Source organism: Phoca vitulina, unplaced genomic scaffold (genome assembly GCF_004348235.1).
Source record: "Phoca vitulina isolate PV1807 unplaced genomic scaffold, GSC_HSeal_1.0 scaffold16, whole genome shotgun sequence".
Taxonomy (NCBI): domain Eukaryota; kingdom Metazoa; phylum Chordata; class Mammalia; order Carnivora; family Phocidae; genus Phoca; species Phoca vitulina.
This window is the reverse complement of record NW_022589719.1, coordinates 25,008,615-25,034,639: the sequence shown is the minus strand read 5'-3', so window position 1 is coordinate 25,034,639 and position 26,025 is coordinate 25,008,615. Positions and strand designations below refer to the sequence as shown.

Sequence of the window (26,025 nt, the reverse complement as noted above, 5' to 3'; positions counted from 1 at the left end):
GATGTATTGTATTGTGACTAGCATAACATAATAAAAAAAGGCAAAGATTTAACTTTGGACAACATAGTACAATTTCAAAAGTACAAAGCTTTATGATAGAAGCTGAATTTAAAACTACAAACAACTAGAAATTATTGACAGTTAAAGTAACAGGAAATAAACAGTCAAACTAACAGATTAAAATAAATTTCAGGATGGACTGGATTAATTGAGGAAAGCTCACTGCTAAAATATTGTTTCTCCCTTCTCTCTCTCTCTCACTCTCTCTCTCAGGTTACATTAAGGGGAACACTATCAAAAGTTTCTACATCATTCCTTGAATGTTCAGAATATTTACGAGAAGATACTTTATAACTGAACTACCAGTTTCAAGTGGTGTGAAAGGGCATTATGTAAATCATGCATGAGTTTTCTCCATTTGGCAACATTCTACCCTAAAAGGATCTTGCCATAAACTAAAGAAAGACATTCAGCTCAGAAAGATACCCTCCCAATCCAAATCCCCTAAATTAATGTTTTTTATGCCTGAAGAATCAGGTACTCTAATTATTGATATATTTGATTGTTTCCATAAACAATCAGGTGAATAGATTATGAATAAATATTATGATTTCCACTTTATTCAGAAGAAAAAAACATGAAAGGTAAGGGATTACACACAGGTAAGTGGCATATCCATGATCAAGCATATGGATATGATCTCAAAATGGAGTATTCATTTCATAATATTTCTTTCTTTGCAGATTAATTATTTCTAACCTGCGCTTTCTCCACTTTGCCTGAAATAATGCAGCAAAATAACAGCGTAACTGAGTTCATACTATCAGGATTGACACAAGATCCTATGAAAAAGAAAATGATATTTGTAATCTTCTTCATTTTATATATGGGAACCATGATAGGGAATTTACTTATTATAGTGACCAAAAGTTCAGCCAGACACTTGGGAGCCCATGTACTTTTTCCTATTTTATTTGTCTCTTGCTGATTCCTGCTTTTCAACATCCACAGCCCCCAGACTAATTGTGGATTCACTCTCTGCAAAAAGAATCATAACTTATAATGAGTGCATGACTCAAGTCTTTGCACTACATTTCTTTGGCTGCATGGAGATCTATGTCCTCATCCTCATGGCTGCTGATCGTTATGTGGCCATCTGTAAGCCCTTACATTACCCAACCATCATGAGACGGCAGGTCTGCACCATCTTGATTGTTATTGCATGGATAGGGGCTTTTATCCATTCTGTAGTCGAGATTGCACTGGCCTTGAAATTGCCTTCTGTGGACCCAATTTGATTGATCATTACTGCTGTGATTTGCAGCCCTTGCTGGAACTTGCTTGCATGGACACCTATATGATCAACTTAGAATGGGTGTCTAACAGCGGGACCATTTGCACAAGCAGGTTTGTGTTTCTGATGATCTCACACATTGTCATCTTGCATTCCCTGCGAAACCACAGTGCAGAAGGGAGGAAAAAAGCTCTCTCTACTTGTACTTCTCATATCATCGTAGTAATCTTATTCTTTGGTCCATGTATATTCATATATACACGCCCCTCAACCACTTTCCCCATGGACAAGATGGTGTTTGTATTTTATACTATTGGGACCCCTTTTGTCAACCCACTCATCTACACACTGAGAAATGCAGAAGTGAAAAATGCCATGAGAAAGCTATGGCATATCAAAATTACTTTAAAAAGCAAAAGATGAATTGAGGGCTTTGGCTGATTCCTTAATCTGTACAGATATCAAATATGATAGTGTATATCCTGACTTGCACAAGACACTCTAACACCTGATTTCCTCATTTTTTTCTGTACTTCTGTCCTTAAACTAATAGCTTCCCTCATAATGCCAGCCTGGTTCTTACTTTTCCTGAGAGCTCAATTCTGACATTGCTGATTATGAAATACTACTTACATCTCAGTCTACACTCTGGTTTGATAAGGAGAAAGGTATTTATACAATCACAACTGTTCAAAAAGTGAGCACCCATAAATAAAGATTAGCCTGTTCTCTATGACTTGTAATTCTCTATAGCACATTTTAAATAAGGTATCTGGTTTCCTCTTGAACACATTCAGAGCAAAGGAACTAAATTTCTGTGTCAAGAAATTCTTTTCATTTTATCATTAATCTTGAAAAACATTCCATACTAGTGAACTAAAGGCCAAAAGGCTGCATATATAAAATATGTAATTTTTTCTTAAATAATTTTTATGTTTCCTTTGACTATTAATATAACTATGGCATTATGTATGGGATTTTTTTTTTTCTGGGCCATAAGGCACATCTTTTTTTTTTTAATTAATTAATTTATTGTTTTAATTAATTTTATTTTGTTATGTTAGTCACCATACATTACATCATTAGTTTTTGATGTAGTGTTCCATGATTCATTGTTTGTGTATAACACCCAGTGCTCCATGCAATACATGCCCTCCTTAATACCCATCACTGGGCTAACCCATTCCCCCACACCCCTCCCCTCTAAAACCCTCAGTTTGCTTGTCAGAGTCCATCATCTCTCATGGTTCATCTTCCCCTCCGATTTCTCCCCTTCATTCTTCCCTTCCTGCTATCTTTTTTTTTTTTCACATATAATGTATTATTTGTTTCAGAGGTACAGGTCTATGATTCATCAGTCTTACACAATTCACAGCGCTCACCATAGCACATATGGGATTTTTTAAATGTAGTATTACAAAGTATTCATGATATTCAACTAATTTGTGTGATTAGGATATAGGGGCTACAGCAAGAGACTTCTACAACTGTAAGAGGGAAAGAAGTAAAATATGTATGGGGTCAAGACTGAATAAGAATTTAAATGCACCGTAAGGATGCCTGGGTGGCTCAGTCCGGTTAAGCGTCAGACTTCGGCTCCACTCATGATCCCAGGGTCCTGGGATCGAATCCTGCATCAGGCTCCTTGCTCAGCTGGGGGCCTATTTCTCCCTCTGCCTGCTCTGCCTGCCACTTCCCCTGCTTGTGCTCTCTCTCTCTCTGACAAAAAATAAATAAAATTTTAAATAAATAAATACAACGCAGATTCAACATATTTTCTGAGATTGAAGTACAGAAGGTTAGGACATAGTGTGAAGGAAAAAATGTATATTATTTCATTTGCAGTTGGGATGTATCAATGGAATAAGAGAAACTATCAGAGGCATTCAGAAATACTCAGGGTACTTGTGTCTAGTAATGGAGTTGGAGAGAACGTACTTTTACAGCAGGAAACCACTTTCTTTCTCTGTTTGTACTTTCCTGATAAAAGGGGAGTGTCTATTCACAAGTTAGAATTGCCAGTAGAATTCTGATGCTGATAGTGAGCACAGATTTGCAGCCATGCCTTCAATATGTGTATGCCAGGGGTTATATCATGTAATTTTGAAATTCATTGATTTCAGAGAGTACAAAAATACTTATTCAAAGGAATACATGCCCCCCTAATGTTTATATCAGCATTATCTACAATAGCCAAACTGTGGAAATAGCCCAAGTGTCCATCGAATGATGAATGGATAAAGATGTGGGGGATATATCTATCTATCTATCATCTATCTATCCATCTAAAATGGACTATTACTCAGCCCTCAAAAGGAATGAGATCTTGTTATTTTCAATAACAAGGATGGAGCTAGAGAGTATTATTCTAACCAAAATTAGTAAGTCAGAGAAAGAAAACTACCATATGATTTCACTCATGTGGAATTTAAGAAACAAAACAAATGAGTATAGGGACAAAATGATAGAGGGGGCAAACCAACAAACAGACTCTTAAATATAGAGAACAAACTAATGGTTACCAGGGGAGGTGGGTAGGAGGACAGGTTAATTAGGTGATGGCGATGTAAGAGTACATTTGTGATGAGCACTGGCTGTGGTATGTAAGTGTTGAATCACTAAACTGTACACCTGGAACTCCTATTACACTGTATGTTAACTAATGGGAATTTAAACAGAAACTTTAAAAAAAAATAAATTATTTCAGTGTATTCAAGTGTACCACATCCTTAGTAACTATGACAAGATTCCATTTCATTTTTAATGCTGTTCCCCATTATTTACCTGGAAAACCATTTCTACCAATAGTTTCCTCCTGTCAAAGACTATTTTCAGCTAAATTCATTAAAATATCATGTTTTCCATGTTCTCACAACTTTTTGCTTTTGGGGATATTATGAAGCTAGTGAGGGCACTAGTGTCCCAAAATTGACATGTTGACGTACAAAAATTATATATATATTGCAATTGTATAAACTGATTTTTTGACATACATATAACGTGAAAATTTCACCACAATATAAGTAATTAACAAATCTGTCTTCTCTATGTAGTTACCACCCACTAGAATGTCTAGAATCAAAAAAGACAGGCAATAACAAGTTTTAGTGAGGAGGTGGAGAAATAGGAGTTCTCATAAATTGCTCGTGGTAATGTAGCCTGGTGCAACGATTTCTTTTTTTAGATTTTATTTATTTATTTGTCAGAGAGAAAGAGCACATGTAGGTGAAGGGGAGGCAAAGGGAGAAGCAGGCTCCCCACCTAGCAAGTAGCTTGATGCAGGACTGATTCCCAGGACCCTGGGATCAGGACCTGAGCTGAAGGCAGATGCTCAACCGACTGAGTCCCCCAGGCTTCCCTGGTAAAATGACTTTGAAAAACAATGTGGCAGCTCCTCAAAAGGTTAATCATATAGTATCAATGACCTAGCAATTCTAATCTTAGGCACTACCCAAGGGAATTTAAGTATATATTATCACAGAAACTTTTTTTTTTTTTTAAGATTTTATTTATTTATTTGAGAGAGAGAGCACATGAGAGGGGGGAGGGTCAGAGGGAGAAGCAGACTCCCTGCCGAGCAGGGAGCCTGATGCGGGACTCGATCCAGGGACTCCAGGATCATGACCTGAGCCGAAGGCAGTCGCTTAACCAACTGAGCCACCCAGGCGCCCCTATCACAGAAACTTTTTACACCAATGTTCATAGCATCATTATTCATAATAGCTAAAATGGGGGAACATCTACATGTCAATCAACTGATGAATGGGTAACTTATATATTCATAAAATGGAATTTTATTCATCAACATAAAGGAAAGAAATACTGATACTTGCCACAACGTGGATGAAAATTATGCAAGAACATTATGCTAAATGAAAGCAACAATTTAGAAAAGATAACATACTGCATAATTCCTTTTGTATGAAATGTCTAGAAAAGATATTCTACAGTGAAAGGAAGTAGATTATGGGGTGCCTGAATGGGTCAGTTGGTTAAGAATGCAACTCTTGATTTCTGATCTGGTCATTATTTCAGGGTCATGGGATTGAGCCCCATGTCAGGCTCTGTGATCAGCATAGAGTCTGCTTGGGATTACCTCTCCCTGTCTGCCCCTCCCCAACCTCCATCCCACACACCCCAATTCCACCCCTCCTCCCCTGGCTCACTTGCACACTCTCACTCTCTCTCTCAAAAAAGAAAAAAAGAAAGTAGATTAGTATTTGCCTGGGATGTCTAATGATGATGATGGAGAGGAATAAGTAACTGCGAGTGGGTAAGGAATTTCTTTTTAAGGTGGCAAAATGTTTAAAATTAGACAGTCTTGTTTCACAGTTTTCTATACTAAAAACCATTACATCATATACTTTAAATAAGTGAATTGTTTAGTATGTGGATTATATCTCAATAAAGCTGTTAAAAACAGATAAATGTTAAATTTTGAGATTATTTGATTATTTGTACAGAATAAAAGGCCATGAAATAACTATATGTATTAAAAATTAGTGCATAACAGTGACTTTGGATCTCTATTATGATTAAAATACAACCTAATGTCCATATTAATAACACTATAAAACTTATTTGAAAATTACAAATAGTAGCTCGTGAAAATTTTCATCACAAGGAGAAGTTGTAACTATGTGTGGTGGTGGATGCTAACTAGATTTATTGGGGTGATCAATTTGAAATATATACAAATTCAAATCATGAGGTTGTACACCTGAAACCACTAATAATGTTATATGCTAATTATCTCAGTAAAAAAAAAAAAAGTGGGGTCTATCTCTCCGTGATTTTATCTGAGCTAAACTTGTGACACATCTTACTTGGAACCTTTAACAACATGAACAGAAGGTGCTAAAAGTGATCTTGTATAATCCCTAAAGGTTGGCTTGAGAGGCCTTAAGGCTTTTGTTTTTGTGAAACAACCACTGCCCTGAAACAACCGTGGTGTGGTAGAGCCCAATCTACACTCCAGAAGAATGAACAGGAATAAATAAATATTATTATCTATTTGTAAGTTTCCTCCACAATACTCTTTCCTGTATGTCTTTGCACTTAAATCTTGACTACCAAGAGATGTTAGTTCTGAAGTTCTGACGTCCCTAAGAAGGTAAAAGCTGACAGATTATTATTCTCAAAGACCAAGAAGCAGGACATGTGAAATAGTATTCAAGTTTCTACCAATGACTTTTTACATTTATTCCCGTTCACAAAAGGTCCTCAGTGCCAATCCCAATCAGAGGAGCTCAGAGAGTCTACTCTTGGTTCCTGGAAAGAGATCATTTCTTTCATTAGAACCTAGACTCTCCCCAGTTTCAGTAGGGGTGAGTCTGGTTTATACCATTTTATTTCATAGACATATGATCTCAGCATTGCCCGCCAACCACTGTAGTTTTATAGTTTTTGTAGTTTTCAACGTTGCTGTTGCAAGATGTTACAAGATAGGAATTTGACTAGAGCCTTCATTGATGAAAATTAATGAAAACCCTTCTCACTTTCCAGATGGATAAATTAATTTATTTCACAGTGGAAAACAATAAAAAAAAATGTGTCTCCCTCTGTCTTCCAATCAGTGGTTATACTTCTGTCCCTGGGAGGAGCAAAAACATTTTTAAACATGTTTTCTTGCACTGCTCAGTTTAATATGTAAAAATAGTTTTCACGTTCCTCCATATGTTATCCCCTCTTTCATTTAAACATATCCAGGAGAAAAACATTTGTCACATATCAGTCTCTAGAATTTCACCATGTTTATAATAACTCAGTGGGAATGCCTCATTTTGTCAGTGTTTCAATATATCCAAATCTTTCATAGAAACCATTTTTGTTTTGAGGTGTAATGCAACTTCATCACTTTATTCAAATTTTCAAAATAGTCTTTATTTTACATTTTAGTATTAAAAAATCCACCAGCAGGGGCACCTGGGTGGCTCAGCCGGTTAAGTGGCTGCCTTCGGCTCAGGTCATGATCCCAGGGTCCTAGGATCGAGCCCCGCATCGGGCTCCCTGCTCAGCGGGCAGCCTGCTTCTGCCTGTCTCTCTGCCTACTTGTTCTCTCTCTCTCTCTCTCTCTGTCAGATAAATAAATAAAATCTTTAAAAAAAAAAAAAAAAAATCCACCAGCAAAGTGTACCACAGTATGAAGAGAGACAGACAATGCTGAACTTTCATAATAGTCAATGGTAATGTCAAACATCACGTGTCCAGAAGATAAACTTTCCATTTCAGGAAAGACTGAGATAACATTTCTGTTTTATGCCTGAGGAAAAAGAGAGCTGCCTGAAGTATACCTGAACCTGCCCTAAATCAGCTGAACCCCACCTTTTGCAAAGACACATGAGCAAAAATGAAATGCTTATTGTATAAGCTACAAATACTACAGTGGCTTGTTACACAGCATTGTTGAGCTGACTGATCCAGGAACAGCATGGTCAAACTATAGAAGTAGGGATCGAGGCATACTCTTGAGTTAATAAAACGTCCAATATGTTTAGTGTAAGGTACCTTGAAAGGAGCAGTATAAAAGGCCGAGCAAGAGAGAACGGGCATGAGGGACAGCACCTAAGCTTGGTTATATACATAAAGGACAAATTCTAAATACCTAAGCATGCAGCCAACCTCCCTCTTCACTATTTCATCCATGGATAACCACAGGAAAAGAAAGACATATTTATTATTTTGGGGTAGGTTTCTTTCCACCCCTCCTTTGTTGATAAATTATAAGAAGAATGTTAACAAAAGATAAGAGCCAAGTTCAAACGGACTTCTGAAAGGCCTGTCTTCTTAGGGGAAAAAACAAACAGCAAATTTGTTACATTAAGCAAATTTAATTCATTACCAGAGAATGTGGCCTATATATACATCAATAACAGGCTTGTTAAAAATAAACACCAGAATTAGGCACCAGCCCATGCAGCTATAGACATTGCTGTTCACCTTCACCTTTCTGAATTGGAGAATCCCACCAGGACATAACTGCTACCAGATCAACATCAAAACAAAATCCTGACTTAATGTGCTATTGTCTTTCTTACCTCCTTTTCAATATACTTCATTATTTTCCTGCCTCCCCTTATGTTCTAAGTTCCCTAATTTGCAGGCAGTACACATGTCAGGGTCTTTTGGGAAGAGGAAAACTATTGCTGAAATCATCATCAACTATGGCTAATTACTACTCCTCACCTTAAAACCCAGATTCCTGCAGACCCATAAATATAGAGAACAAACTGATGGTTACCAGAGGGACGGTGGGGTGGGGGGGTTGGCAAAATGCGTGAAGGGAAGGGAAAGATACAGGCTTCAGTTATGGAATGAATATGTCATGAGAATAAAAGGCATAGCATAGTGAATATAGTCTACAGTATTATAATAACAGTGCATGGGGACAGATGGTAGCTACAGTTGTGGTGAGCACAGCAAAACACAGAGATCTGTGGAATAACTCGTCTGTACATCTGAAACTAATGCAACATTGTGTATCGATTGACTATATTCCAAAACAGAAACAAAAACAGATTCCTGTTGCACAAAGGACAATAATACTTCAAGTAAATATAATTCAGTCTCTTCGTGGGGACTGTGGTGAAGAGAATGGAGCACCAGAAAATAACAAGTACTTGCCTCTCATATTTGAGAACTTGGTGACCCCATCCTCTGGGACTCAGGTCCTCATGTCATGCTAGTGGATGACCCTGGATGATATCAGAGGCCCATTCCAATTCACAAAGCTTAAGTATTCTTGTATAAACTAAGGAAACATCTCAATGCACCAAAGTTGTTCTTGGCCTATGCCCCAGTTTTCAGCTGGTTACATTTGCTTCTCAGTCTAACCTTCCTTGTTTCTCACTAGAATAAGGGTGTGCCTGAGTAGAACTGAGACAGTTTTGCATAGCGTGAATGGTGGAAAAAAATGTCAAAATATACTGTTTGCAAAAAGAGCAGTGAGGATTAACAAAATGTACCCCATGCATTTAGACATACATCTATTCTGCTATGTGGTTACTTTTTTTTTCTTTTATGATTTTATTTTTTTTATTTGTGAGAGAGAAAGAGAAAGAGAGAGCAAGAGCATGGAAAGGGTGAAGGAGAGAGAAAGAGGGACAAGCAGACTCCCACTGAGCAGGGAGTAGGTCACAGGCTCAATACCAGGACCCTGAGATCAGGACCTGAGCCAAAGTCAGATGCTTAATCCCTTAACTAACTGAGCCACCCAGGCACCCTAAGCTATGTGGCTTCTTAAGCTCAGGGCCCTTTACAGAATGGGAGATTTTCCATGTTGCACATTTACAAAAAGCATCAATTTGTATACTCATGAGGGATTTTCAAATGAGGTTATAAATATGCCATGGAATTACATTTAAAGGATTGAAAAGTGATGTTTGTTATCTAATTTGAAACTTCTAATTTCTGGAATACACCATCAATAGGGTACTAAGAATTAATTTATAATAACTTCCATAAGGACAGTGTGAATAGTGTAATTACATTGCATTACATTATTTTAAAAACATTTTTTGTTTATGTAAAGAGTTAAAATATACAATAACACTATTAAAATTTTGGTATTGCTCTTCTTTTATTGCAATGGATACCACCAAAAAACGGAGTGCTTATGACCTCTCTCTCTCTCTCTCTCTCTCTCTCTCTGTGAGAGGTGTCTTAATCAAGAATCTGTTTCCTAAAGCAGGGCATAACTCTCAAACCAGGCAATCTTTACAGTGTGCCCTGATAAAAGTGTTATAATGTCCACTATGATTAGGATCATGAAGGACAGAATGTTCCAGAATACCAGACTTAAGTTCCAGAATGTCAAAGATGAAAGGGACCTGGAGCTCATGTGATTTTTCCTCTTATACAAGTTCAGAAAACTAAAGTAACAGAAAGAGGGTGGCTGAGGGGGCTTCTTCAAGTTTTGCAACTTTGATGACAGCGCACCACCTCTCTATACTTGCTGTATTTGTTGACATTAGGATTCTGTGGATAGAACCAGATCCAAACAAGGGTTTGAGCTCCAGAGACTTCATTTCCCTTCAAACCTTGTGTCCCGGCACCACATTTTCCTCATGACATTCTTCATGTCTGTGTTTCTCAGCGTGTAGATGAGAGGGTTGAACATTGGGGCAATCATGGTGTAAAATAGGGCAAAAACTTTGTCGTTACTGACGGAATCAGCCATGGGGACATATGTGAAGATGAGGGGCAAGAAGAACATGAACACGACAGTGATGTGTGAGCCACAGGTGGAGAGGGCTTTGTGGCAGCCCTGGGCTGAGTGGGTCCTCAGGGTGGACAGGATGATGACGTAAGAAATTACCAAGGCAACAAAGGTCAAAATGGACAGCACTCCGGTGGTGCTAATGATCACAATAACCAACAGGCTAATGTCCGTGCAGGCTAGCTTCAGCAAAGGGAAAACATCACAGAAATAGTGGTCTATCTGATTGGGGCCACAGAAGGGAAGTTCAATAATAATCAGTACCTGCAGGATTGAATGGATAAATGCTCCAAGAATTGAGGCCATCACAAGGACATAGCACACCTGTCTTCTCATGATGACCATATAGTGAAGGGGTCTGCAGATAGCTGCATAACGGTCATAGGCCATGGCCACCAAGATGAAGATCTCAGTGGCACCAAAGAAGTGGGCATAAAACATCTGGGCTATGCAGCTATTGTAGGAGATGGTCTTCCGCTGAGTCAGTAGGTCTGTGATCAGTTTGGGGACCACTGTGGAAGTGAAGCAGACATCCATGAAAGACAGGTAGCTCAGGAAAAAGTACATGGGTTGTTCACGGAGGCGGCTGCCCCTGATGGTGAGAAGAATGAACAGGTTTCCTGAAAGAATCGCAATGTAGCAAAATGAGAACACCACAAAGCAGGCAACCTTTTCATCCTCATCACTGAAAAGTCCCAGGAGGATAAATTCTGTGATGTTTTCATGTCCCATTGCTTCTGTGGATTTGATCATATAAAGGAGAAAGTTAACTGGAAACACTCAACTTTTAAAATTATTGATTGATTTTGAAAGTCATTTATTGAGGGGCCCCTGGGTGGCTCAGTTGGTTAAGTGACTGCCTTCAGCTCAGGTCATGATCCTGGAGTAGCGGGTTCGACTCCCACATTGTACTCCCTGCTCATCAGGGAGTCTGCTCCTCCATCTGACCCTCCCCCCCTCATGATCTCTCCCTCTCTCTCATTCTCTCTCTCTCAAATAAATAAATAAATAAAATCTTTAAAAGTCATTCATTTAGAGTCCATAGTCTTTCATGGTTCGTCTCCCCCTCCGATTCCCCCCAATCATTTTTCCCTTCCTACTATCTTCTTTTTTTTTTTTTAACATATAATGTATTATTTGTTTCAGAGGTACAGGTCTGTGATTCATCAGTCTTACACTATTCACAGCGCTCACCATAGCACATACCCTCCACAATGTCTATCACCCAGCCACTCCATCCCTCCCTTATTTTATTTTATTTTATTATTTTATTTTATTTTATGCTATGTTAATCACCATAAATTACATCATTAGTTTTTGATGTAGTGTTCCATGATTCATTGTTTCATTGTGCCTCTTGCTATACGTGAGCTCCTTAATACCCATCACCACACTAACCCATCCCCCCACCCCCCTCCCCTCTAAAACCCTGTTTTTTTCCCAGAGTCCTTAGTCTCTAATGGTTCATCTCCCCCTCTGATTCCCCCCCCCTTCATTTTTCCTTTCCTTCTCCTAATGTCTTCCATGCTATTCCTTATGTTCCACAAATAAGTGAAACCATATGATAATTGACCAATGGCGTTTTTCGAGGTGCTGAAACAAACAAATCTAAAATTTGTATGGAACCAGAAAAGACCCCAAATCACCAAGGAAATGTTGGAAAAGGAAAACAAAGCTGGGGGCATCACGTTGCCTGATTTCAAGCTATATTACAAAGCTGTGATCACAAAGACAGTATGGTACTGGCACAAAAACAGACACATAGATCAATGGAACAGAATAGAGAGACCAGATATGGACCCTCAACTCGATGGTCAACTAATCTTCGACAAATCAGGAAAGAATATCCAATGGAGAAAAGACAGTCTTTTTCAATAAATGGTGCTGGGAAAATTGGACCCTATATACATAAGAATGACACTCAACCATTCTCTTACACCATACACACAGATAAACTCTAAATGGATGAAAGACCTCAATGTGAGACAGTAATCCATCAAAATCTTAGAGGAGAACATAGGCAGTAACCTCTTTGACATCGGCCACAGCAAATTTCTTTCAAGACAGTTCTCCAAAGGCAAGGGAAACAAAAGCGAAATGTACTTTGTGACTTCATCAAGATAAAAAACTTCTGCACAGCAAAGGAAACAGTCAACAAAATAAAAAGGTAACCGATAGAATGGGAGAAGATATTTGCAAATGACACTACAGATAAAGGGCTGGTATCCAAGATCTATAAAGAACTTCTCAAACTCAACACCCAAAAAACAAATAATCAAGTCAAAAAATGGGCAGAAGACATGAACAGACACTTCTCCAAAGAAGACATACAAATGGCTAACAGACACATGAAAAAATCTTCATCATTATTAGCCATCAGGGAAATTCAAATCAAAACCACATTGAGATACCACCTTACACCAGTTAGAATGGCAAAAATTGACAAGGCAAGAAACAACAAATGTTGGGGAGGTTGTGGAGAAAGGGGAACCCTCTTACACTGTTGGTGGGAATGCAAGTTGGTATAGCCACTTTGGAAAACAGTGTGGAGGTACCTCAAAAAGTTAAAAATAGAGCTACCCTATGACCCAGCAATTGCACTACTGGGCATTTACTCCAGAGATACAGATGTAGTGAAAAGAAAGGGCACATGCAACTCAATGTTCATAGCAACAATGTCCACAATAGCCAATCTGTGGAAAGAGCTGAGATGCTCTTCAGCAGATGAATGGATAAAGAAGATATGGTCCATATATACAATGAAATATTACTCAGCCATCAGAAAGGATAAATACCCAACTTTTGCATCAACATGGATGGAACTAGAGGAGATTATGCTAAGGGATTGTAATATATTTGTGGCTTCCTGTAATTGACCTCATTTACCAGGCCTAATCCAGGAGTTTTCTGGCACTTCCCAGTATGACAGCATCCTTTGAAGGGTAAATTGCATCCAGAGATTCTTTTTCACTAGATCTGTTTTACCACCTTCTATTTCTTTGAATTGAACCACGTTCTCTCCTTAACAGGCTCATTACAGGCTCGTGGGTCCCAGTCCTGAAATATTTTAATTAAAAAGGACATATTGCTTTGGTGCAAAATATTAAACTATTTCTCTTACTTCATTTTAGCAAAAAAATGTATTACAAAACTGCTAAACTCAGTGCCCAGTTGGACAAAACATAAACTCTACACACTGATAAAATATGACAGTCTATTTTGAGGGGTTATAACAGCAACTTAACAATGCTTTTTACTTTTACTTTTACTTTTATAATGTGAGTTCCTATGAGATTATTTTAGAAAAATGCACATTGGGCATACAACAAGATTTTTAATAGGATTTTAGGTAGTTTTTGGACTTTTGGGTTGAATTCTATCCATGAACCTCAAATTAACCACCTGTGGCCTAATTTCTTGCAAAAATCTCTGAAAATAACACTGTCACATAAGCACAATCAGTTGCAATGATTCTGGGCAACGGTGTGACTTGTTTAAAATAAATGGTTCAAGATTATTTTATCTGTGAGTTATCTCTTCTGTCCTTAAAAATGGAATTCCCTCATTGAATATAGAATTGTATTAGGAGGGGACAGAGCAAGATGGCGGAGGAGTAGGAGACCTGGATTTCATCTGGTCTCAGGAATTCAGCTGGATAGGGATCGAACCATTCTGAACACCTACAAACTAAACAGGAGATCAAAGAAAAGAATAGCAACAACTCTCTGAACAGAAAAGCGACCACTTTCTGGAAGGTAGGACATGCAGAGAAGTGAATCTGAGGCGATATTCAGGAGGATAGACGGTGGGGGAGGGGGGCTCCATCTGCCGCTTCCGGCAAGTGATAGAGCCACAGAGCACAAAATCGGAACTTTTAGAAGTCTGCTCCACTGAGGGACATCGCTCTAGTGGCTAAGCGGTGGGTGGAACCCTCATGGGACAGTGTGGTCTCAGGACCATCAGGGTCACAGAAAGACGGGGGGTGCCTGAGTGCGGCAGAGCTCCCAGGGATCGGAGCGGGGAAGCCGGCTGCAGAGACGGAGCCGAGGCGCGGGCTCTCAGCTCGGGGTTGCCATAAACCATGATCCGCGGCACAGTCGGGCCACTGCTCCTCCAGCAGGGACCCAACAAGTGGCAGATCTGGGGAGACTCCCCTTCCTCTCTCGGGAGGAGCAGCATGGGAGCGCACCACAGGGATCGGCCAGGTTTGGACACTCCACACGGGGTCGGGTGCCAGAGATAGAAAAGCTCGGTCACAGGCCAGGTGAGCACGGAGTGCGGCCGGAGACCGGGGAGATGGGAATGATTGACTGCTTTTCTCTGGGGGCGCACTGAGGAGTGGGGCCCAAGTTCTCGGCTCCTCCGGGGTGGAGATTGGGAGGCCACCATTTTCACTCTGGGCCTCCAAAGCTGTGCGGAGAGCTTGCAGGGAACAAAAGCTCCCAAGAGCAAACCCAAGCAGATTACTTAGCCCGGACCGGGCAAGGGCGGGGCAATTCCACCTCTGGCAAAGACATTTGGGAACCATGGCAACAGACCCCTCCCCCAGAAGATCAGCAAGAACAGCCAGCCAAGACCAAGTTTACCGATCAATGAACGGCAGAACTCCAGCGCTAGGAGAATACTGCACATAGAATCCATGGCTTTTTTACCATGATTCTTTAGTCTTTCAAAGATAATTTTTTTTTAACTGTGTTTTTTTTTTTAATTTTTTCTCTTTCCCTTTTTCAACCAACATCTTATCAATCCCTTTTTTAAAAAACATTTTTATTTTTCATTTTTAGAGTCATATTCTATCCCTTCATAGTAGTTACCCTTATTTTTGGCATATATATATAAGTTTTTCTTTTTAAAATTTTGAGATAGTTTCTTCTAACAGATCAAAATATACCCTAAATCTCTAGTGTATGGCTTTGTTCTGGTCTCCTGCCTGATCACATTCTCTCCCTTTTTTTTTCTTTTTTTTTTAAATCATCTTCTTTCTTTTTTCAAACAACTTCTTATCAATTCCTTTTATAAAATTTTTTATAATTTCCATCTTTACAGTCATTCCATCCCTTCATCATATCACCCCTTATTTTTGTACATATATAAGTTTTTCTTTCTTTAAAATTTTGGGAGGCACGTCCTTCTAACAGACCAAAATACACCCAAAATCTAGTGTATGCCACTGATCTATGCACCAGCCTGATCATATTTGATCATATTCTGTTTTTTTTTTTGTTTTGTTCTGTTTTTGTTTGTTTTTATCTTTTTCTTTTTCTTTTTTTTCTTTTTCTTTTTTCTTTCTTTCCCTTTCTTTTCCCCCAGCTTCAGGTCTTTTCTGATTTGTTTAGAGTATATTTTCTGGAGACATTGTTACCCTGTTAGAATGTTGTTCTCTCACTCATCTATTCTCCTGTGGACAAAATGACAAGACGGAAAAAATCACCTCAACAAAAAGAACAAGAGGTAGTACCGACTGCCAGGGACCTACTCAATACGGACATTAGTACGATGTCGGATCTAGAGTTTAGAATCATCACTTTAAAGATACTAGCTGGGCTTGAAAAAACCAGGGAAGTTATTAGAGAAACACTTTCTGGAGAAATAAAAGAACTAAAATCTAAGCAAGTCGAAATCAAAAAGGCTATTAATGAGGTGCAATCAAAAATGGGGGCGCTAACTGCTAGGTTAAATGAGGTAGAAGAGAGAATCAGTGATATAGAAGACCAAATGATGGAAAATAAAGAAGCTGAGAAAAAGAGAGATAAACAACTACTGGATCACAAGGGCAGAATTCGAGAGATAAGCTATATCATAGGACGAAACAACATTAGAATAATTGGGATCCCAGAAGAAGAAGAAAGAGAGAGAGGGGCAGAGTATATTGGAGCAAATTATAGCAGAGAACTTCCCTAATTTGGGGAAGGAAACAGGCATCGAAATCCAGGAGGCACAGAGAAACCCTCTCAAAATCAATAAAAATAGGTCAACACTGCAACATCTAATAGTAAAACTTACAAGTCTCAGAGACAAAGAGAAAATCCTGAAAGCAGCTCGGGACAAGAGATCAGTAACCTTCAATGGTAGAAACATTAGATTGGCAACAGACCTATCCACAGAGACCTGGCAGGCCAGAAAGGACTGGCATGATATATTCAGAGCACTAAATGAAAAAAATATGCAGCCAAGAATACAATATCCAGCTAGGCTGTCATTGAAAATAGAAGGAGAGATAAAAAGCTTTCAGGACAAACAAAATCTAAAGGAATTTGCAAACACAAAACCAGCCCTACAAGAGATATTGAAAGGGGTTCTCTAAGCAAAGAGAGAGCCTAAAAGCAACTTAGACCAGAAAGGAACACAGACAATATATAGTAACAGTCACCTTACAGGCAATACAATGGCACTAAATTCCTATTTTCAATAGTTACCCTGAATGTAAATGGGCTAAATGCCCCAATCAAAAGACACAGGCTATCAAATTGGATTAAAAAACAAGACCAATTGATATGCTGTCTGCAAGAGACTCATTTTAGACCCAAAGACACCCCCAGATTGAAAGTGAGGGGTGGAAAACCACTTACCATGCTAATGGACACCAAAAGAAAGCTGGGGTGGCAATCCTTATATCAGACAAATTAGATTTTAAACCAAAGACTGTAATAAGAGATGAGGAAGGACACTATATCCTACTTAAAGGGTCTATCCAACAAGAAGATCTAAAAATTGTAAATATCTATGCCCTTCACATGGGAGCAGCCAATTATATAAGCCAATTAATAACAAAAGCAAAGAAACACATCGACAACAATACAATAATAGTGGGGGACTTTAACACCCCCCTCACTGAAATGGACAGATCATCTAAATCAAAGATCAACAAGGAAATAAAGACTTTAAATGACACACTGGACCAAATGGACTTCACAGACATATTCAGAACATTCTATCCCAAAGCAATGGAATACACATTCTTCTCTAGTGCCCATGGAACATTCTCCAGAATAGATCATATCCCAGGTCACAATTCAGGTCTCAACTGGTACCAAAAGATTGGGATCATTCCCTGCATACTTTCAGACCACAATGCTTTGAAACTAGAACTCAATCACAAGAGGAAAGTCAGAAAGAACTCAAATACATGGAGCTAAAGAGCATCCTACTAAAGAATGAATGGGTCAACCAGGAGATTAAAGAAGAACTAAAACAATTCATGGAAACCAATGATAATGAAAACACAACTGTTCAAAATCTTTGGGATGCAGCAAAGGTGGTCCTAAGAGGAAAGTATATAGCAATACAAGCCTTTCTCAAGAAACAAGAAAGGTCTCACGTACACAATCTAACCCTACACCTAAAGGAGCTGGAGAGAGAACAGCAAATAAAGCCTAAACCCAGCAGGAGAAGAGAAATAATAAAGATCAGAGCAGAAATCAATGAAATAGAAACCAAAAGAACAGTAGAACAGATCAACAAAACAAGGAGCTGGTTCTTTGAAAGAATTAACAAGATTGATAAACCCCTGGCCAGACTTATCCAAAAGAAAAGAGAAATGACCCAAATCAACAAAATCATGAATGAAAGAGGAGAGATCACAACCAACACCAAAGAAATACAAACAATTATAAGAACATATTATGAGCAACTCTATGCCAGCAAATTAGATAACCTGGAAGAAATGGATGCAATCCTAGAGATGTATCAACTACCAAAACTGAACCAGGAAGAAATAGAAAACCTGAACAGACCTATAACCACTAAGGAAATTGAAGCAGTCATCAAAAATCTCCCAACAAACAAAAGCCCAGGGCCAGATGGCTTCCCAGGGGAATTCTACCAAACATTTCAAGAAGGATTAATACCTATTCTTCTGAAACTGTTCCAAAAAATAGAAATGGAAGGAAAACTTCCAAATTCATTTTATGAGGCCACCATTACCTTGATCCCAAAACCAGACAAAGACCCCATCAAAAAGGAAAATTACAGACCAATATCCCTGATGAACATGGATGCAAAAATTCTCACCAAAATACTAGCCAATAGGATCCAACAGTACATTAAAAGGATTATTCACCACGACCAAGTGGGATTTATCCCTGGGCTACAAGGTTGGTTCAACATCCGCAAATCAATCAATGTGATACAATACATTAACAGAAGAAAGAACAAGAATCATATGATCCTCTCAATAGATGCAGAAAAAGCATTTGACAAAGTACAGCAACCTTTCTTGATCAAAACTCTTCAGAGTATAGGCATAGAGGGTACATACCTCAATATCATAAAAGCCATCTATGAAAAACCTACAGCGAATGTCATTCTCAATGGGGAAAAACTGAGAGCTTTCCCCCTAAGGTCAGGAATGCAGCAGGGATGTCCACTATCACCACTGCTATTCAACATAGTATTAGAAGTCCTAGCCACAGCAATCAGACAACAAAAAGAAATAAAAGGCATCCAAATCGGCAAAGAAGAAGTCAAACTCTCACTCTTTGCAGATGATATGATACTTTATGTGGAAAACCCAAAAGATTCCACCCCAAAACTGCTAGAACTCATACAGGAATTCAGTCAAGTGGCAGGATAGAAAATCAATGCACAGAAATCAGTGGCATTCCTATACACCAACAACAAGACAAAAGAAAGAGAAATTAAAGAGTTGATCCCATTTACAATTGCACCCAAAACCATAAGATACCCAGGAATAAATCTAACCAAAGAGGCAAAGAATCTGTACTCAGAAAACTATAAAATACTCATGAAAGAAATTGAGGAAGACACAAAGAAATGGAAAAATGTTCCATGCTCATGATTTGGAAGAATAAATATTGTGAAGATGTCAATGCTACCTAGAGCAATCTACACATTCAATGCAATCCCCATCAAAATACCATCCACTTTTTTCAAAGAAATGGAACAAATCATCCTAAAATTTGTATGGAACCAGAAAAGACCCCGAATAGCCAGAGGAATGTTGAAAAAGAAAAGCAAAGCTGGTGGCATCACAATTCCGGACTTCCAGCTCTACTACAAAGCTGTCATCATCAAGACATTATGGTACTGGCACAAAAACAGACACATAGGTCAATGGAACAGAGTAGAGAGCCCAGAAATGGACCCTCAACTCTATGGTCAATTCATCTTTGACAAAGCAGGAAAGAATGTCCAATGGAAAAAAGACTGTCTCTTCAACAAATGGTGTTGGGAGAATTGGACAGCCACATGCAGAAGAATGAAACTGGACCATTTCCTTACACCACACACAAAAATAGACTCAAAATTGTTGAAAGACCCAATGTGAGACAGGAGTCCATCAACATCCAAAAGGAGAACACAGGCAGCAACCTCTTCGACCTCAGCCGCAGCAACTTCTTCCTAGAAACATCGCCAAAGGCAAGGGAAGCAAGGGCAAAAATGAACTATTGGGACTTCATCAGATAAAAAGCTTTTGCACGGCAAAAGAAACAGTCAACAAAACCAAAAGACAACCGACAGAATGGGAGGAAATATTTGCAAAGGACATATCAGATAAAGCACTAGTATCCAAAATCTATAAAGAACTTATCAAACTCAACACCCAAAGAACAAAGAATCCAATCAAGAAATGGGCAGAAGACATGAACAGACATTTTTACAAAGAGGACATCCAAATGGCCAACAGACACATGAAAAAGTGCTCAACATCGCTCAGCATCAGGAAAATCCAAATCAAAACCTCAATGAGATACCACCTCACACCAGTCAGAATGGCTAAAATTAACAAGTCAGGAAACGACAGATGTTGGCGGGATGCAGAGAAAGGGGAACCCTCCTACACTGTTGGTGGGAATGCAAGCTGGTGCAGCCAGTCTGGAAAACAGTATGGAGGTTCCTCAAAAAGTTGAAAATTGAGCTACCATAGATCCAGCAATTGCACTACTGGGTATTTACCCCAAAGATACAAATGTATGGATCCGAAGGGGTACGTGCACCCTGATGTTTATAGCAGCAATGTCCACAATAGCCAAACTGTGGAAAGAGTCAATATGTCCATCAACAGATGAATGGATAAAGAAGAAGTGGTATATATATATACAATGGAATATTATGCAGCCATCAAAAGGAATGAGATCTTGCCATTTGCAACGACGTGGATGGAACTGGAGGATGTTATGCTGAGCGAAATAAGTCAATCAGAGAAAGACATGTATCATATGATCTCACTGCTTTGAGGAATTCTTAATCTCAGGAAACAAACTGAGGGTTGCTGGAGTGGTGGGGGGTGGGAGGGATGGGGTGGCTGGGTGATAGACACTGGGGAGGGTATGTGCTATGGTGAGCACTGTGAATTGTGCAAGACTGTTGAATCACAGATCTGTACCTCTGAAACAAATAATGCAATATATGTTAAGAAAAAAAAAAAGAAGAAGATAGCAGGAGGGGAAGAATGAAGGGGGGGAATCGGAGGGGGAGACGAACCATGAGAGACGATGGACTCTGCAAAACAAACTGAGGGTTCTAGAGGGGAGGGAGGGGGGCGGGAGGATGGGTTAGCCTGGTGATGGGTATTAAAGAGGGCACGTACCGCATGGAGCACTGGGTTTTATGCACAAACAATGAATCATGGAACACTACATCAAAAACTAATGATGTAATGTATGGTGATTAACATAACAATAAAAAATAACAAATAGAAAAAATAAATAAATAAAATCCTAAAAAAAAAACGATATGAAAACATCGTAACAAGTTAAAAGATTATACCATGTTTATGGTTAGGGAGGATCGATCTATAAGACAGATGCAATTCTTCCCAAATTAATCAATGCATTTAATAATTAAAACAAAAATTCTGACAAACTTTTTCATGAAAAGCTGATTCCAAAATTCTGAAAGAATTAAAATGCAGAGTAGTTAAGCTAACTTTTTTAAAGGAAGAACAAAGAGAATAGACATACCTTCCAGAATTGAAGTATATTATAAAGCTATGGCAATTAAAAAGTTGTAGGTAGGGGTGCCTGGGTGGCTCAGTAGGTTAAGCATCTGACTCTTGGTTTCGGCTAGGGCAGGATCTCAGTGTTGTGAGATCGAGCCCAGTGTTGGGCTCTGTGCTCAGAGCAGATGCAGCTTGAGATTCTCTCTCCCTCTCCCTAATCCCTCTTGCTCTTGCTCTCGCATGTGCACTCTCTCTCTCAAAAATAAATCTTGAAAAACAAAGTTGTAGGTAAAGACAGATTGCTTTATTTTTTTTAAAGATTTTATTTATTTGACAGAGAGAGAGAGAGCACAAGTAGGCAGAGAGGCAGGCAGAGGGAGAGGGAGAAGCAGGCTCTCCACTGAGCAGGGAGCCCGACGTGGGGCTCGATGTGGGATCATGACCTGAGCCGAAGGCAGCCACTTAACCGACTAAGCCACCCAGGCGCCCCCAGATTGCTATATTTGAAGACAGTCAATAAATAAACACATATATCCTGGAATTTTTTCCATATTTAAGTTGAAATTTCAAATTGATATGAACTCCAGTGAATTCAAATTGATGTGAATTTTAGTAACTGATGTTAAGACTTTGAATCTCTTGCTGAAAACAATATACCTCAAAGGCACAAAAAATCATAATCCAAATGGGAGAAGGATACAAATGTATGTAACAAAAGTTAAAATAAAAATCTGAGAAATAATTAGAATGGGTTTCGATCTTATGGAGAAACATTTTTTAAGCAAAGCACAAAAAGGAAATTCATTAAAAAAAATAAAATCTATTTTAAAACCTTCTATATGACATAATTTCATATAAACCAAATATATTTAGAAGTGGCAAATGGGAGTAAATATTTATAAATCCTATGAATCAATCACATAAGGATAAATAGTCCAATATTCTAAAAAAGAAATATTTGACAAGGCAATACACAGAAAGGAAATCACAACTGTCAAAAAGTGTATATCAAAATATTCAACCTCATTAGAATCAGGGAAATGTAGATTCAACAAGAATGAGATACTATATTCCCACTCATCAACTTTATAAAAATAAAATTTAAAGGCTGTCCATTAAAATTTTGATGAGTGACCCAGAAAAACTACCCCAGAAAGCATACAAAAGGATATTCTTCACATACTCATTCAAATTTGGAAAATAGAAGTGATCTAAAACCTGACAATAGAATGGAAATAAGGGGTGGTACGTTCTCATTATGGAAAAGTAGGCAAATTTAAATGTTCAATCCCTGGGAGACATCTACCATGATACAAATCGCTAAGACATACTTTAGTATGGAAAACTTAGTGGACAAAAATAATCACATATGATAACATGCATGTTAAAAAAAAAAAGATCACAGCCACAGAATACCATGTAGTTTCTGTGAGAACTTCTGTGCTTATAAATTAATAGAAAAATGTGTGAAGTAAAGATTTACTTCTCAGAAATAAAGGAGGTGATGGCCAAAGGAGATTGTAGTGTTATTCAATGTTTTAATTTCTTTATTAAAGAGATTATATTTCATTATTACTTCTGAAATTAAAGTTAATTTTAAAACTCATTTTATAATATGGTTTGAGAAGAACACAATACATAAGAAATGAAATGAAGCAGAATAAAAAGTGAACTGGAATTCAGTAAACTTAAATAACTTGTTTATCATTAATTACTACATTGTTTCCTCAATGTCTTTAGCAAGTTTAAACATAGATGCTGTTCCTCAAGCATCATATGTCATCAATTGTCATAAAAAATGTAAATATAACTAGACAGGTACATATGTACCCAACTCCCACACTCCTTCATGAGGACATATTTGATAATAAGGAAACAGGAAACACATCTATATCTGTATCTCTTTTAAACCTCTATCTGGATTTGGTCTTTATATCAGCACTAGCACATCTAGTTATACTTTTATAATCCAGATAGGATTTAAAGAAATTTCAAGGTGATTTGTTATATCTCTAGCTGTTATCACTGAGGACTCAAGTTCATAATTTGCTCCTTTTCATGGTTCCTTGTTTTACTGAACCAACTCTATTTTCATTTTAACAGAAGGAAACAACAAATTTGCAGCAGAGATTGCTGAATATCAGGATATGCTACACAAAAGGTTAACAACCTCCAATATATATGGACTCAGTAGAAATGCCGCCATATTTAAAACTTCTGATTACCTGCAATCTTCAACTCTGTTGCAACAAGGTCACTAAGAAAATCTACACCAGACAGCATCCTAAAAGGGGCAGTTGGGACACTGGTGTTCACTCTGCCTTACCACAACTTCTAAAAAGGCATTAAAAAGGAGGGAAAAAAATAACCCCTGATTTTCAGGATCATCTTGGTGTCCTTGTTCTCACAGAAAATATTTCTTAGGACACAAGACTGACTGGCTAATCTTCAATTCCTGAAGTGAAATTGGCAATTGTATTTGCAAGAGAGACAGGTTATCATGGTGGGAGAGAGTGCTTGAATTTGGCTGAATGCCTTTCAATATATGGTCCACTAAACCTAAATAATCTTAGGCACGTTATAAACCTTCTGAGCCTTGTTTTTCATCTGTAAAACAGTGATAATAGTACTTATCACATAAGATTCTTGTGGGAATCAAATTAAAATACTCATATAAAATGTTTAGCTACAGTGCATATAATACATCATAAGAATTAACTATGAAATTTTATTATTAATTTAAAAATGACTAATATTCTATAAATGCTTCACAGTTCTAGGACAAAGGGAACATTGGGAATAAATTTTCTTTAATGAGTTTAACATGCCACTGAATATAAATTTCTACAGAAGTTATAAAAGTATTTTGACAACTAACCATTACTGAAAATCCCAAACTAATGACCAAGACCTGGGGGAGGTCATAGGCTCTCCCATTTCACAGATGGAAGAACTAAAATCAAAGTAAAAATTTATTCATAAAGATCTTCAATACCCTACAAAAAATAGTCTCTCTCTTATTATTTAGAATAATGAATCAAACACTTCAAGAAAATAATTTCTCTATCCCTCTATTTTACTTAGGTCATTTTCTAGTTTTCTGCAGGTTTTTTAAAATTTTAATATATATCAAATTTATTTTTGTTAAAGAAATAGTCATCGATTATATAATTTGAAATTCTCTAACTGTGGTTACTGAAATTTTCTTCCATATAATCCCTATTCATTTCAAATACCATGGATTACTGCTCAGTATTACAGACCTATGGCACAGTGAGGCAAGAAATGGAGGTTCTTGTCCTGATCTGCCACTCCCTGATTATGGGATTTAGTTCCTCAGATTCTTTGGATATCTATTTCCTCTTAAGAAAATAAGGAATTGTAGTTTTCATGGATCCTTCCAGCTGCAAAGAACTAATTTTTTTAATCAAATGATTTACTAATTCATTTACCAGTTTATCAAAATTATCAATTAATTTCCATCAATTTTTTACTATCTTTATTCTCTTTATTACTTACTTCTTATCTTATTCAATTATTTGATTTTTTCTAAACTTTTACTGTTTTTAATCATTGATTTTCTATCCAAAGGAGAATACACAACGTTCCATAATTTCTCTTAGCCTCCTGACCTGGCAGCTAAGCAGTCCCAAGTTTGAAACCAGGATTTCAAAATAGCATTCCCATTTTTTTTTAATTTTTTTATTACAATAGACCTTTAAAAGTTGTTTTTAAACTATTAAAATGCCAAATTGTTACATGAATTAGAAGCCTAAAAGGTTATAAAAGAAATCATTATCAAGAAGATATATTTCTAGAATATTATTCATGCAAAAATATTACCTTAGAAAACAAGTGAATAAAGATAGATGATTCTATAGCTGTTCAAAGAGATGACATAACTCAGACATGCAAAAATAGAAAATGTAAGAATAAAGAAAAGAAGGAAAAGGAAAAAAATATAAGAACTCACATATTTAGTATCAACCAATTCCAATTAATATTGAAAGGGATATCTTTGTCTTCTTGAACTCAAGACAACAAATGAAAAAAAATCTTCAAAATCAGAAGGTGAATAGATCTCTTAGGACAAAAAAAGTAATGAAAAAGTCTCATACTTTGTAGGTAGGTTTCAAATTATATTTAACTGTAATGAATTCTACTCCTGAAACTAATATTACACTATATGTTAACTAACTGGAATATAAATAAAAACTTGAAACTACAAAAATAAAAAAATAAAATAAATATATCTTAAAAACTATGAATACTCAGAACAGGAATGAGAAGCATAAAACTGGAAGGAAAATCTCAACTGCATCTGGGCCTTTCTGTCTTGCCTTTTTTTCCCTTTGGTGCAATAATGAGCTTCAATATCTACTTCCCTAAATACACAGGGTTGGGGACTCTTGGAGAAGCTGCAGGGGAACAGGTCAGGAAGAGTATTTAAAGGCTCTGGATGCACGTGAGAACTGTACCTGTCAATGGCAATCCTTATGGGAATTCTTGGACAAGGCTAGTAAAAATAAACTGGTGATTTTAATTTGCTATTGCTTTGGTTTTTCAAATGTGCTTTTTAAAATAGATTTTTTTTTAGATTGCCTCAAATATATG

The 26,025-nt window shown here is 37.6% G+C and overlaps 1 protein-coding gene and 1 pseudogene across 1 annotated transcript; one reads left to right on the top strand and one right to left on the bottom strand.

Moving 5' to 3' along the window:
- The first annotated feature begins 787 nt into the window (after positions 1-787).
- Positions 788-1,717, top strand: LOC116638936 (annotated as a pseudogene).
- An 8,599-nt stretch (positions 1,718-10,316) lies between these two features.
- On the bottom strand, positions 10,317-11,243 carry LOC116638462 (olfactory receptor 4P4-like). Its single transcript, XM_032414448.1, has one exon. The coding sequence runs from the start codon at positions 11,241-11,243 to the stop codon at positions 10,317-10,319; it is 927 nt and encodes a 308-aa protein (XP_032270339.1).
- Between the last annotated feature and the right edge of the window lie 14,782 nt (positions 11,244-26,025).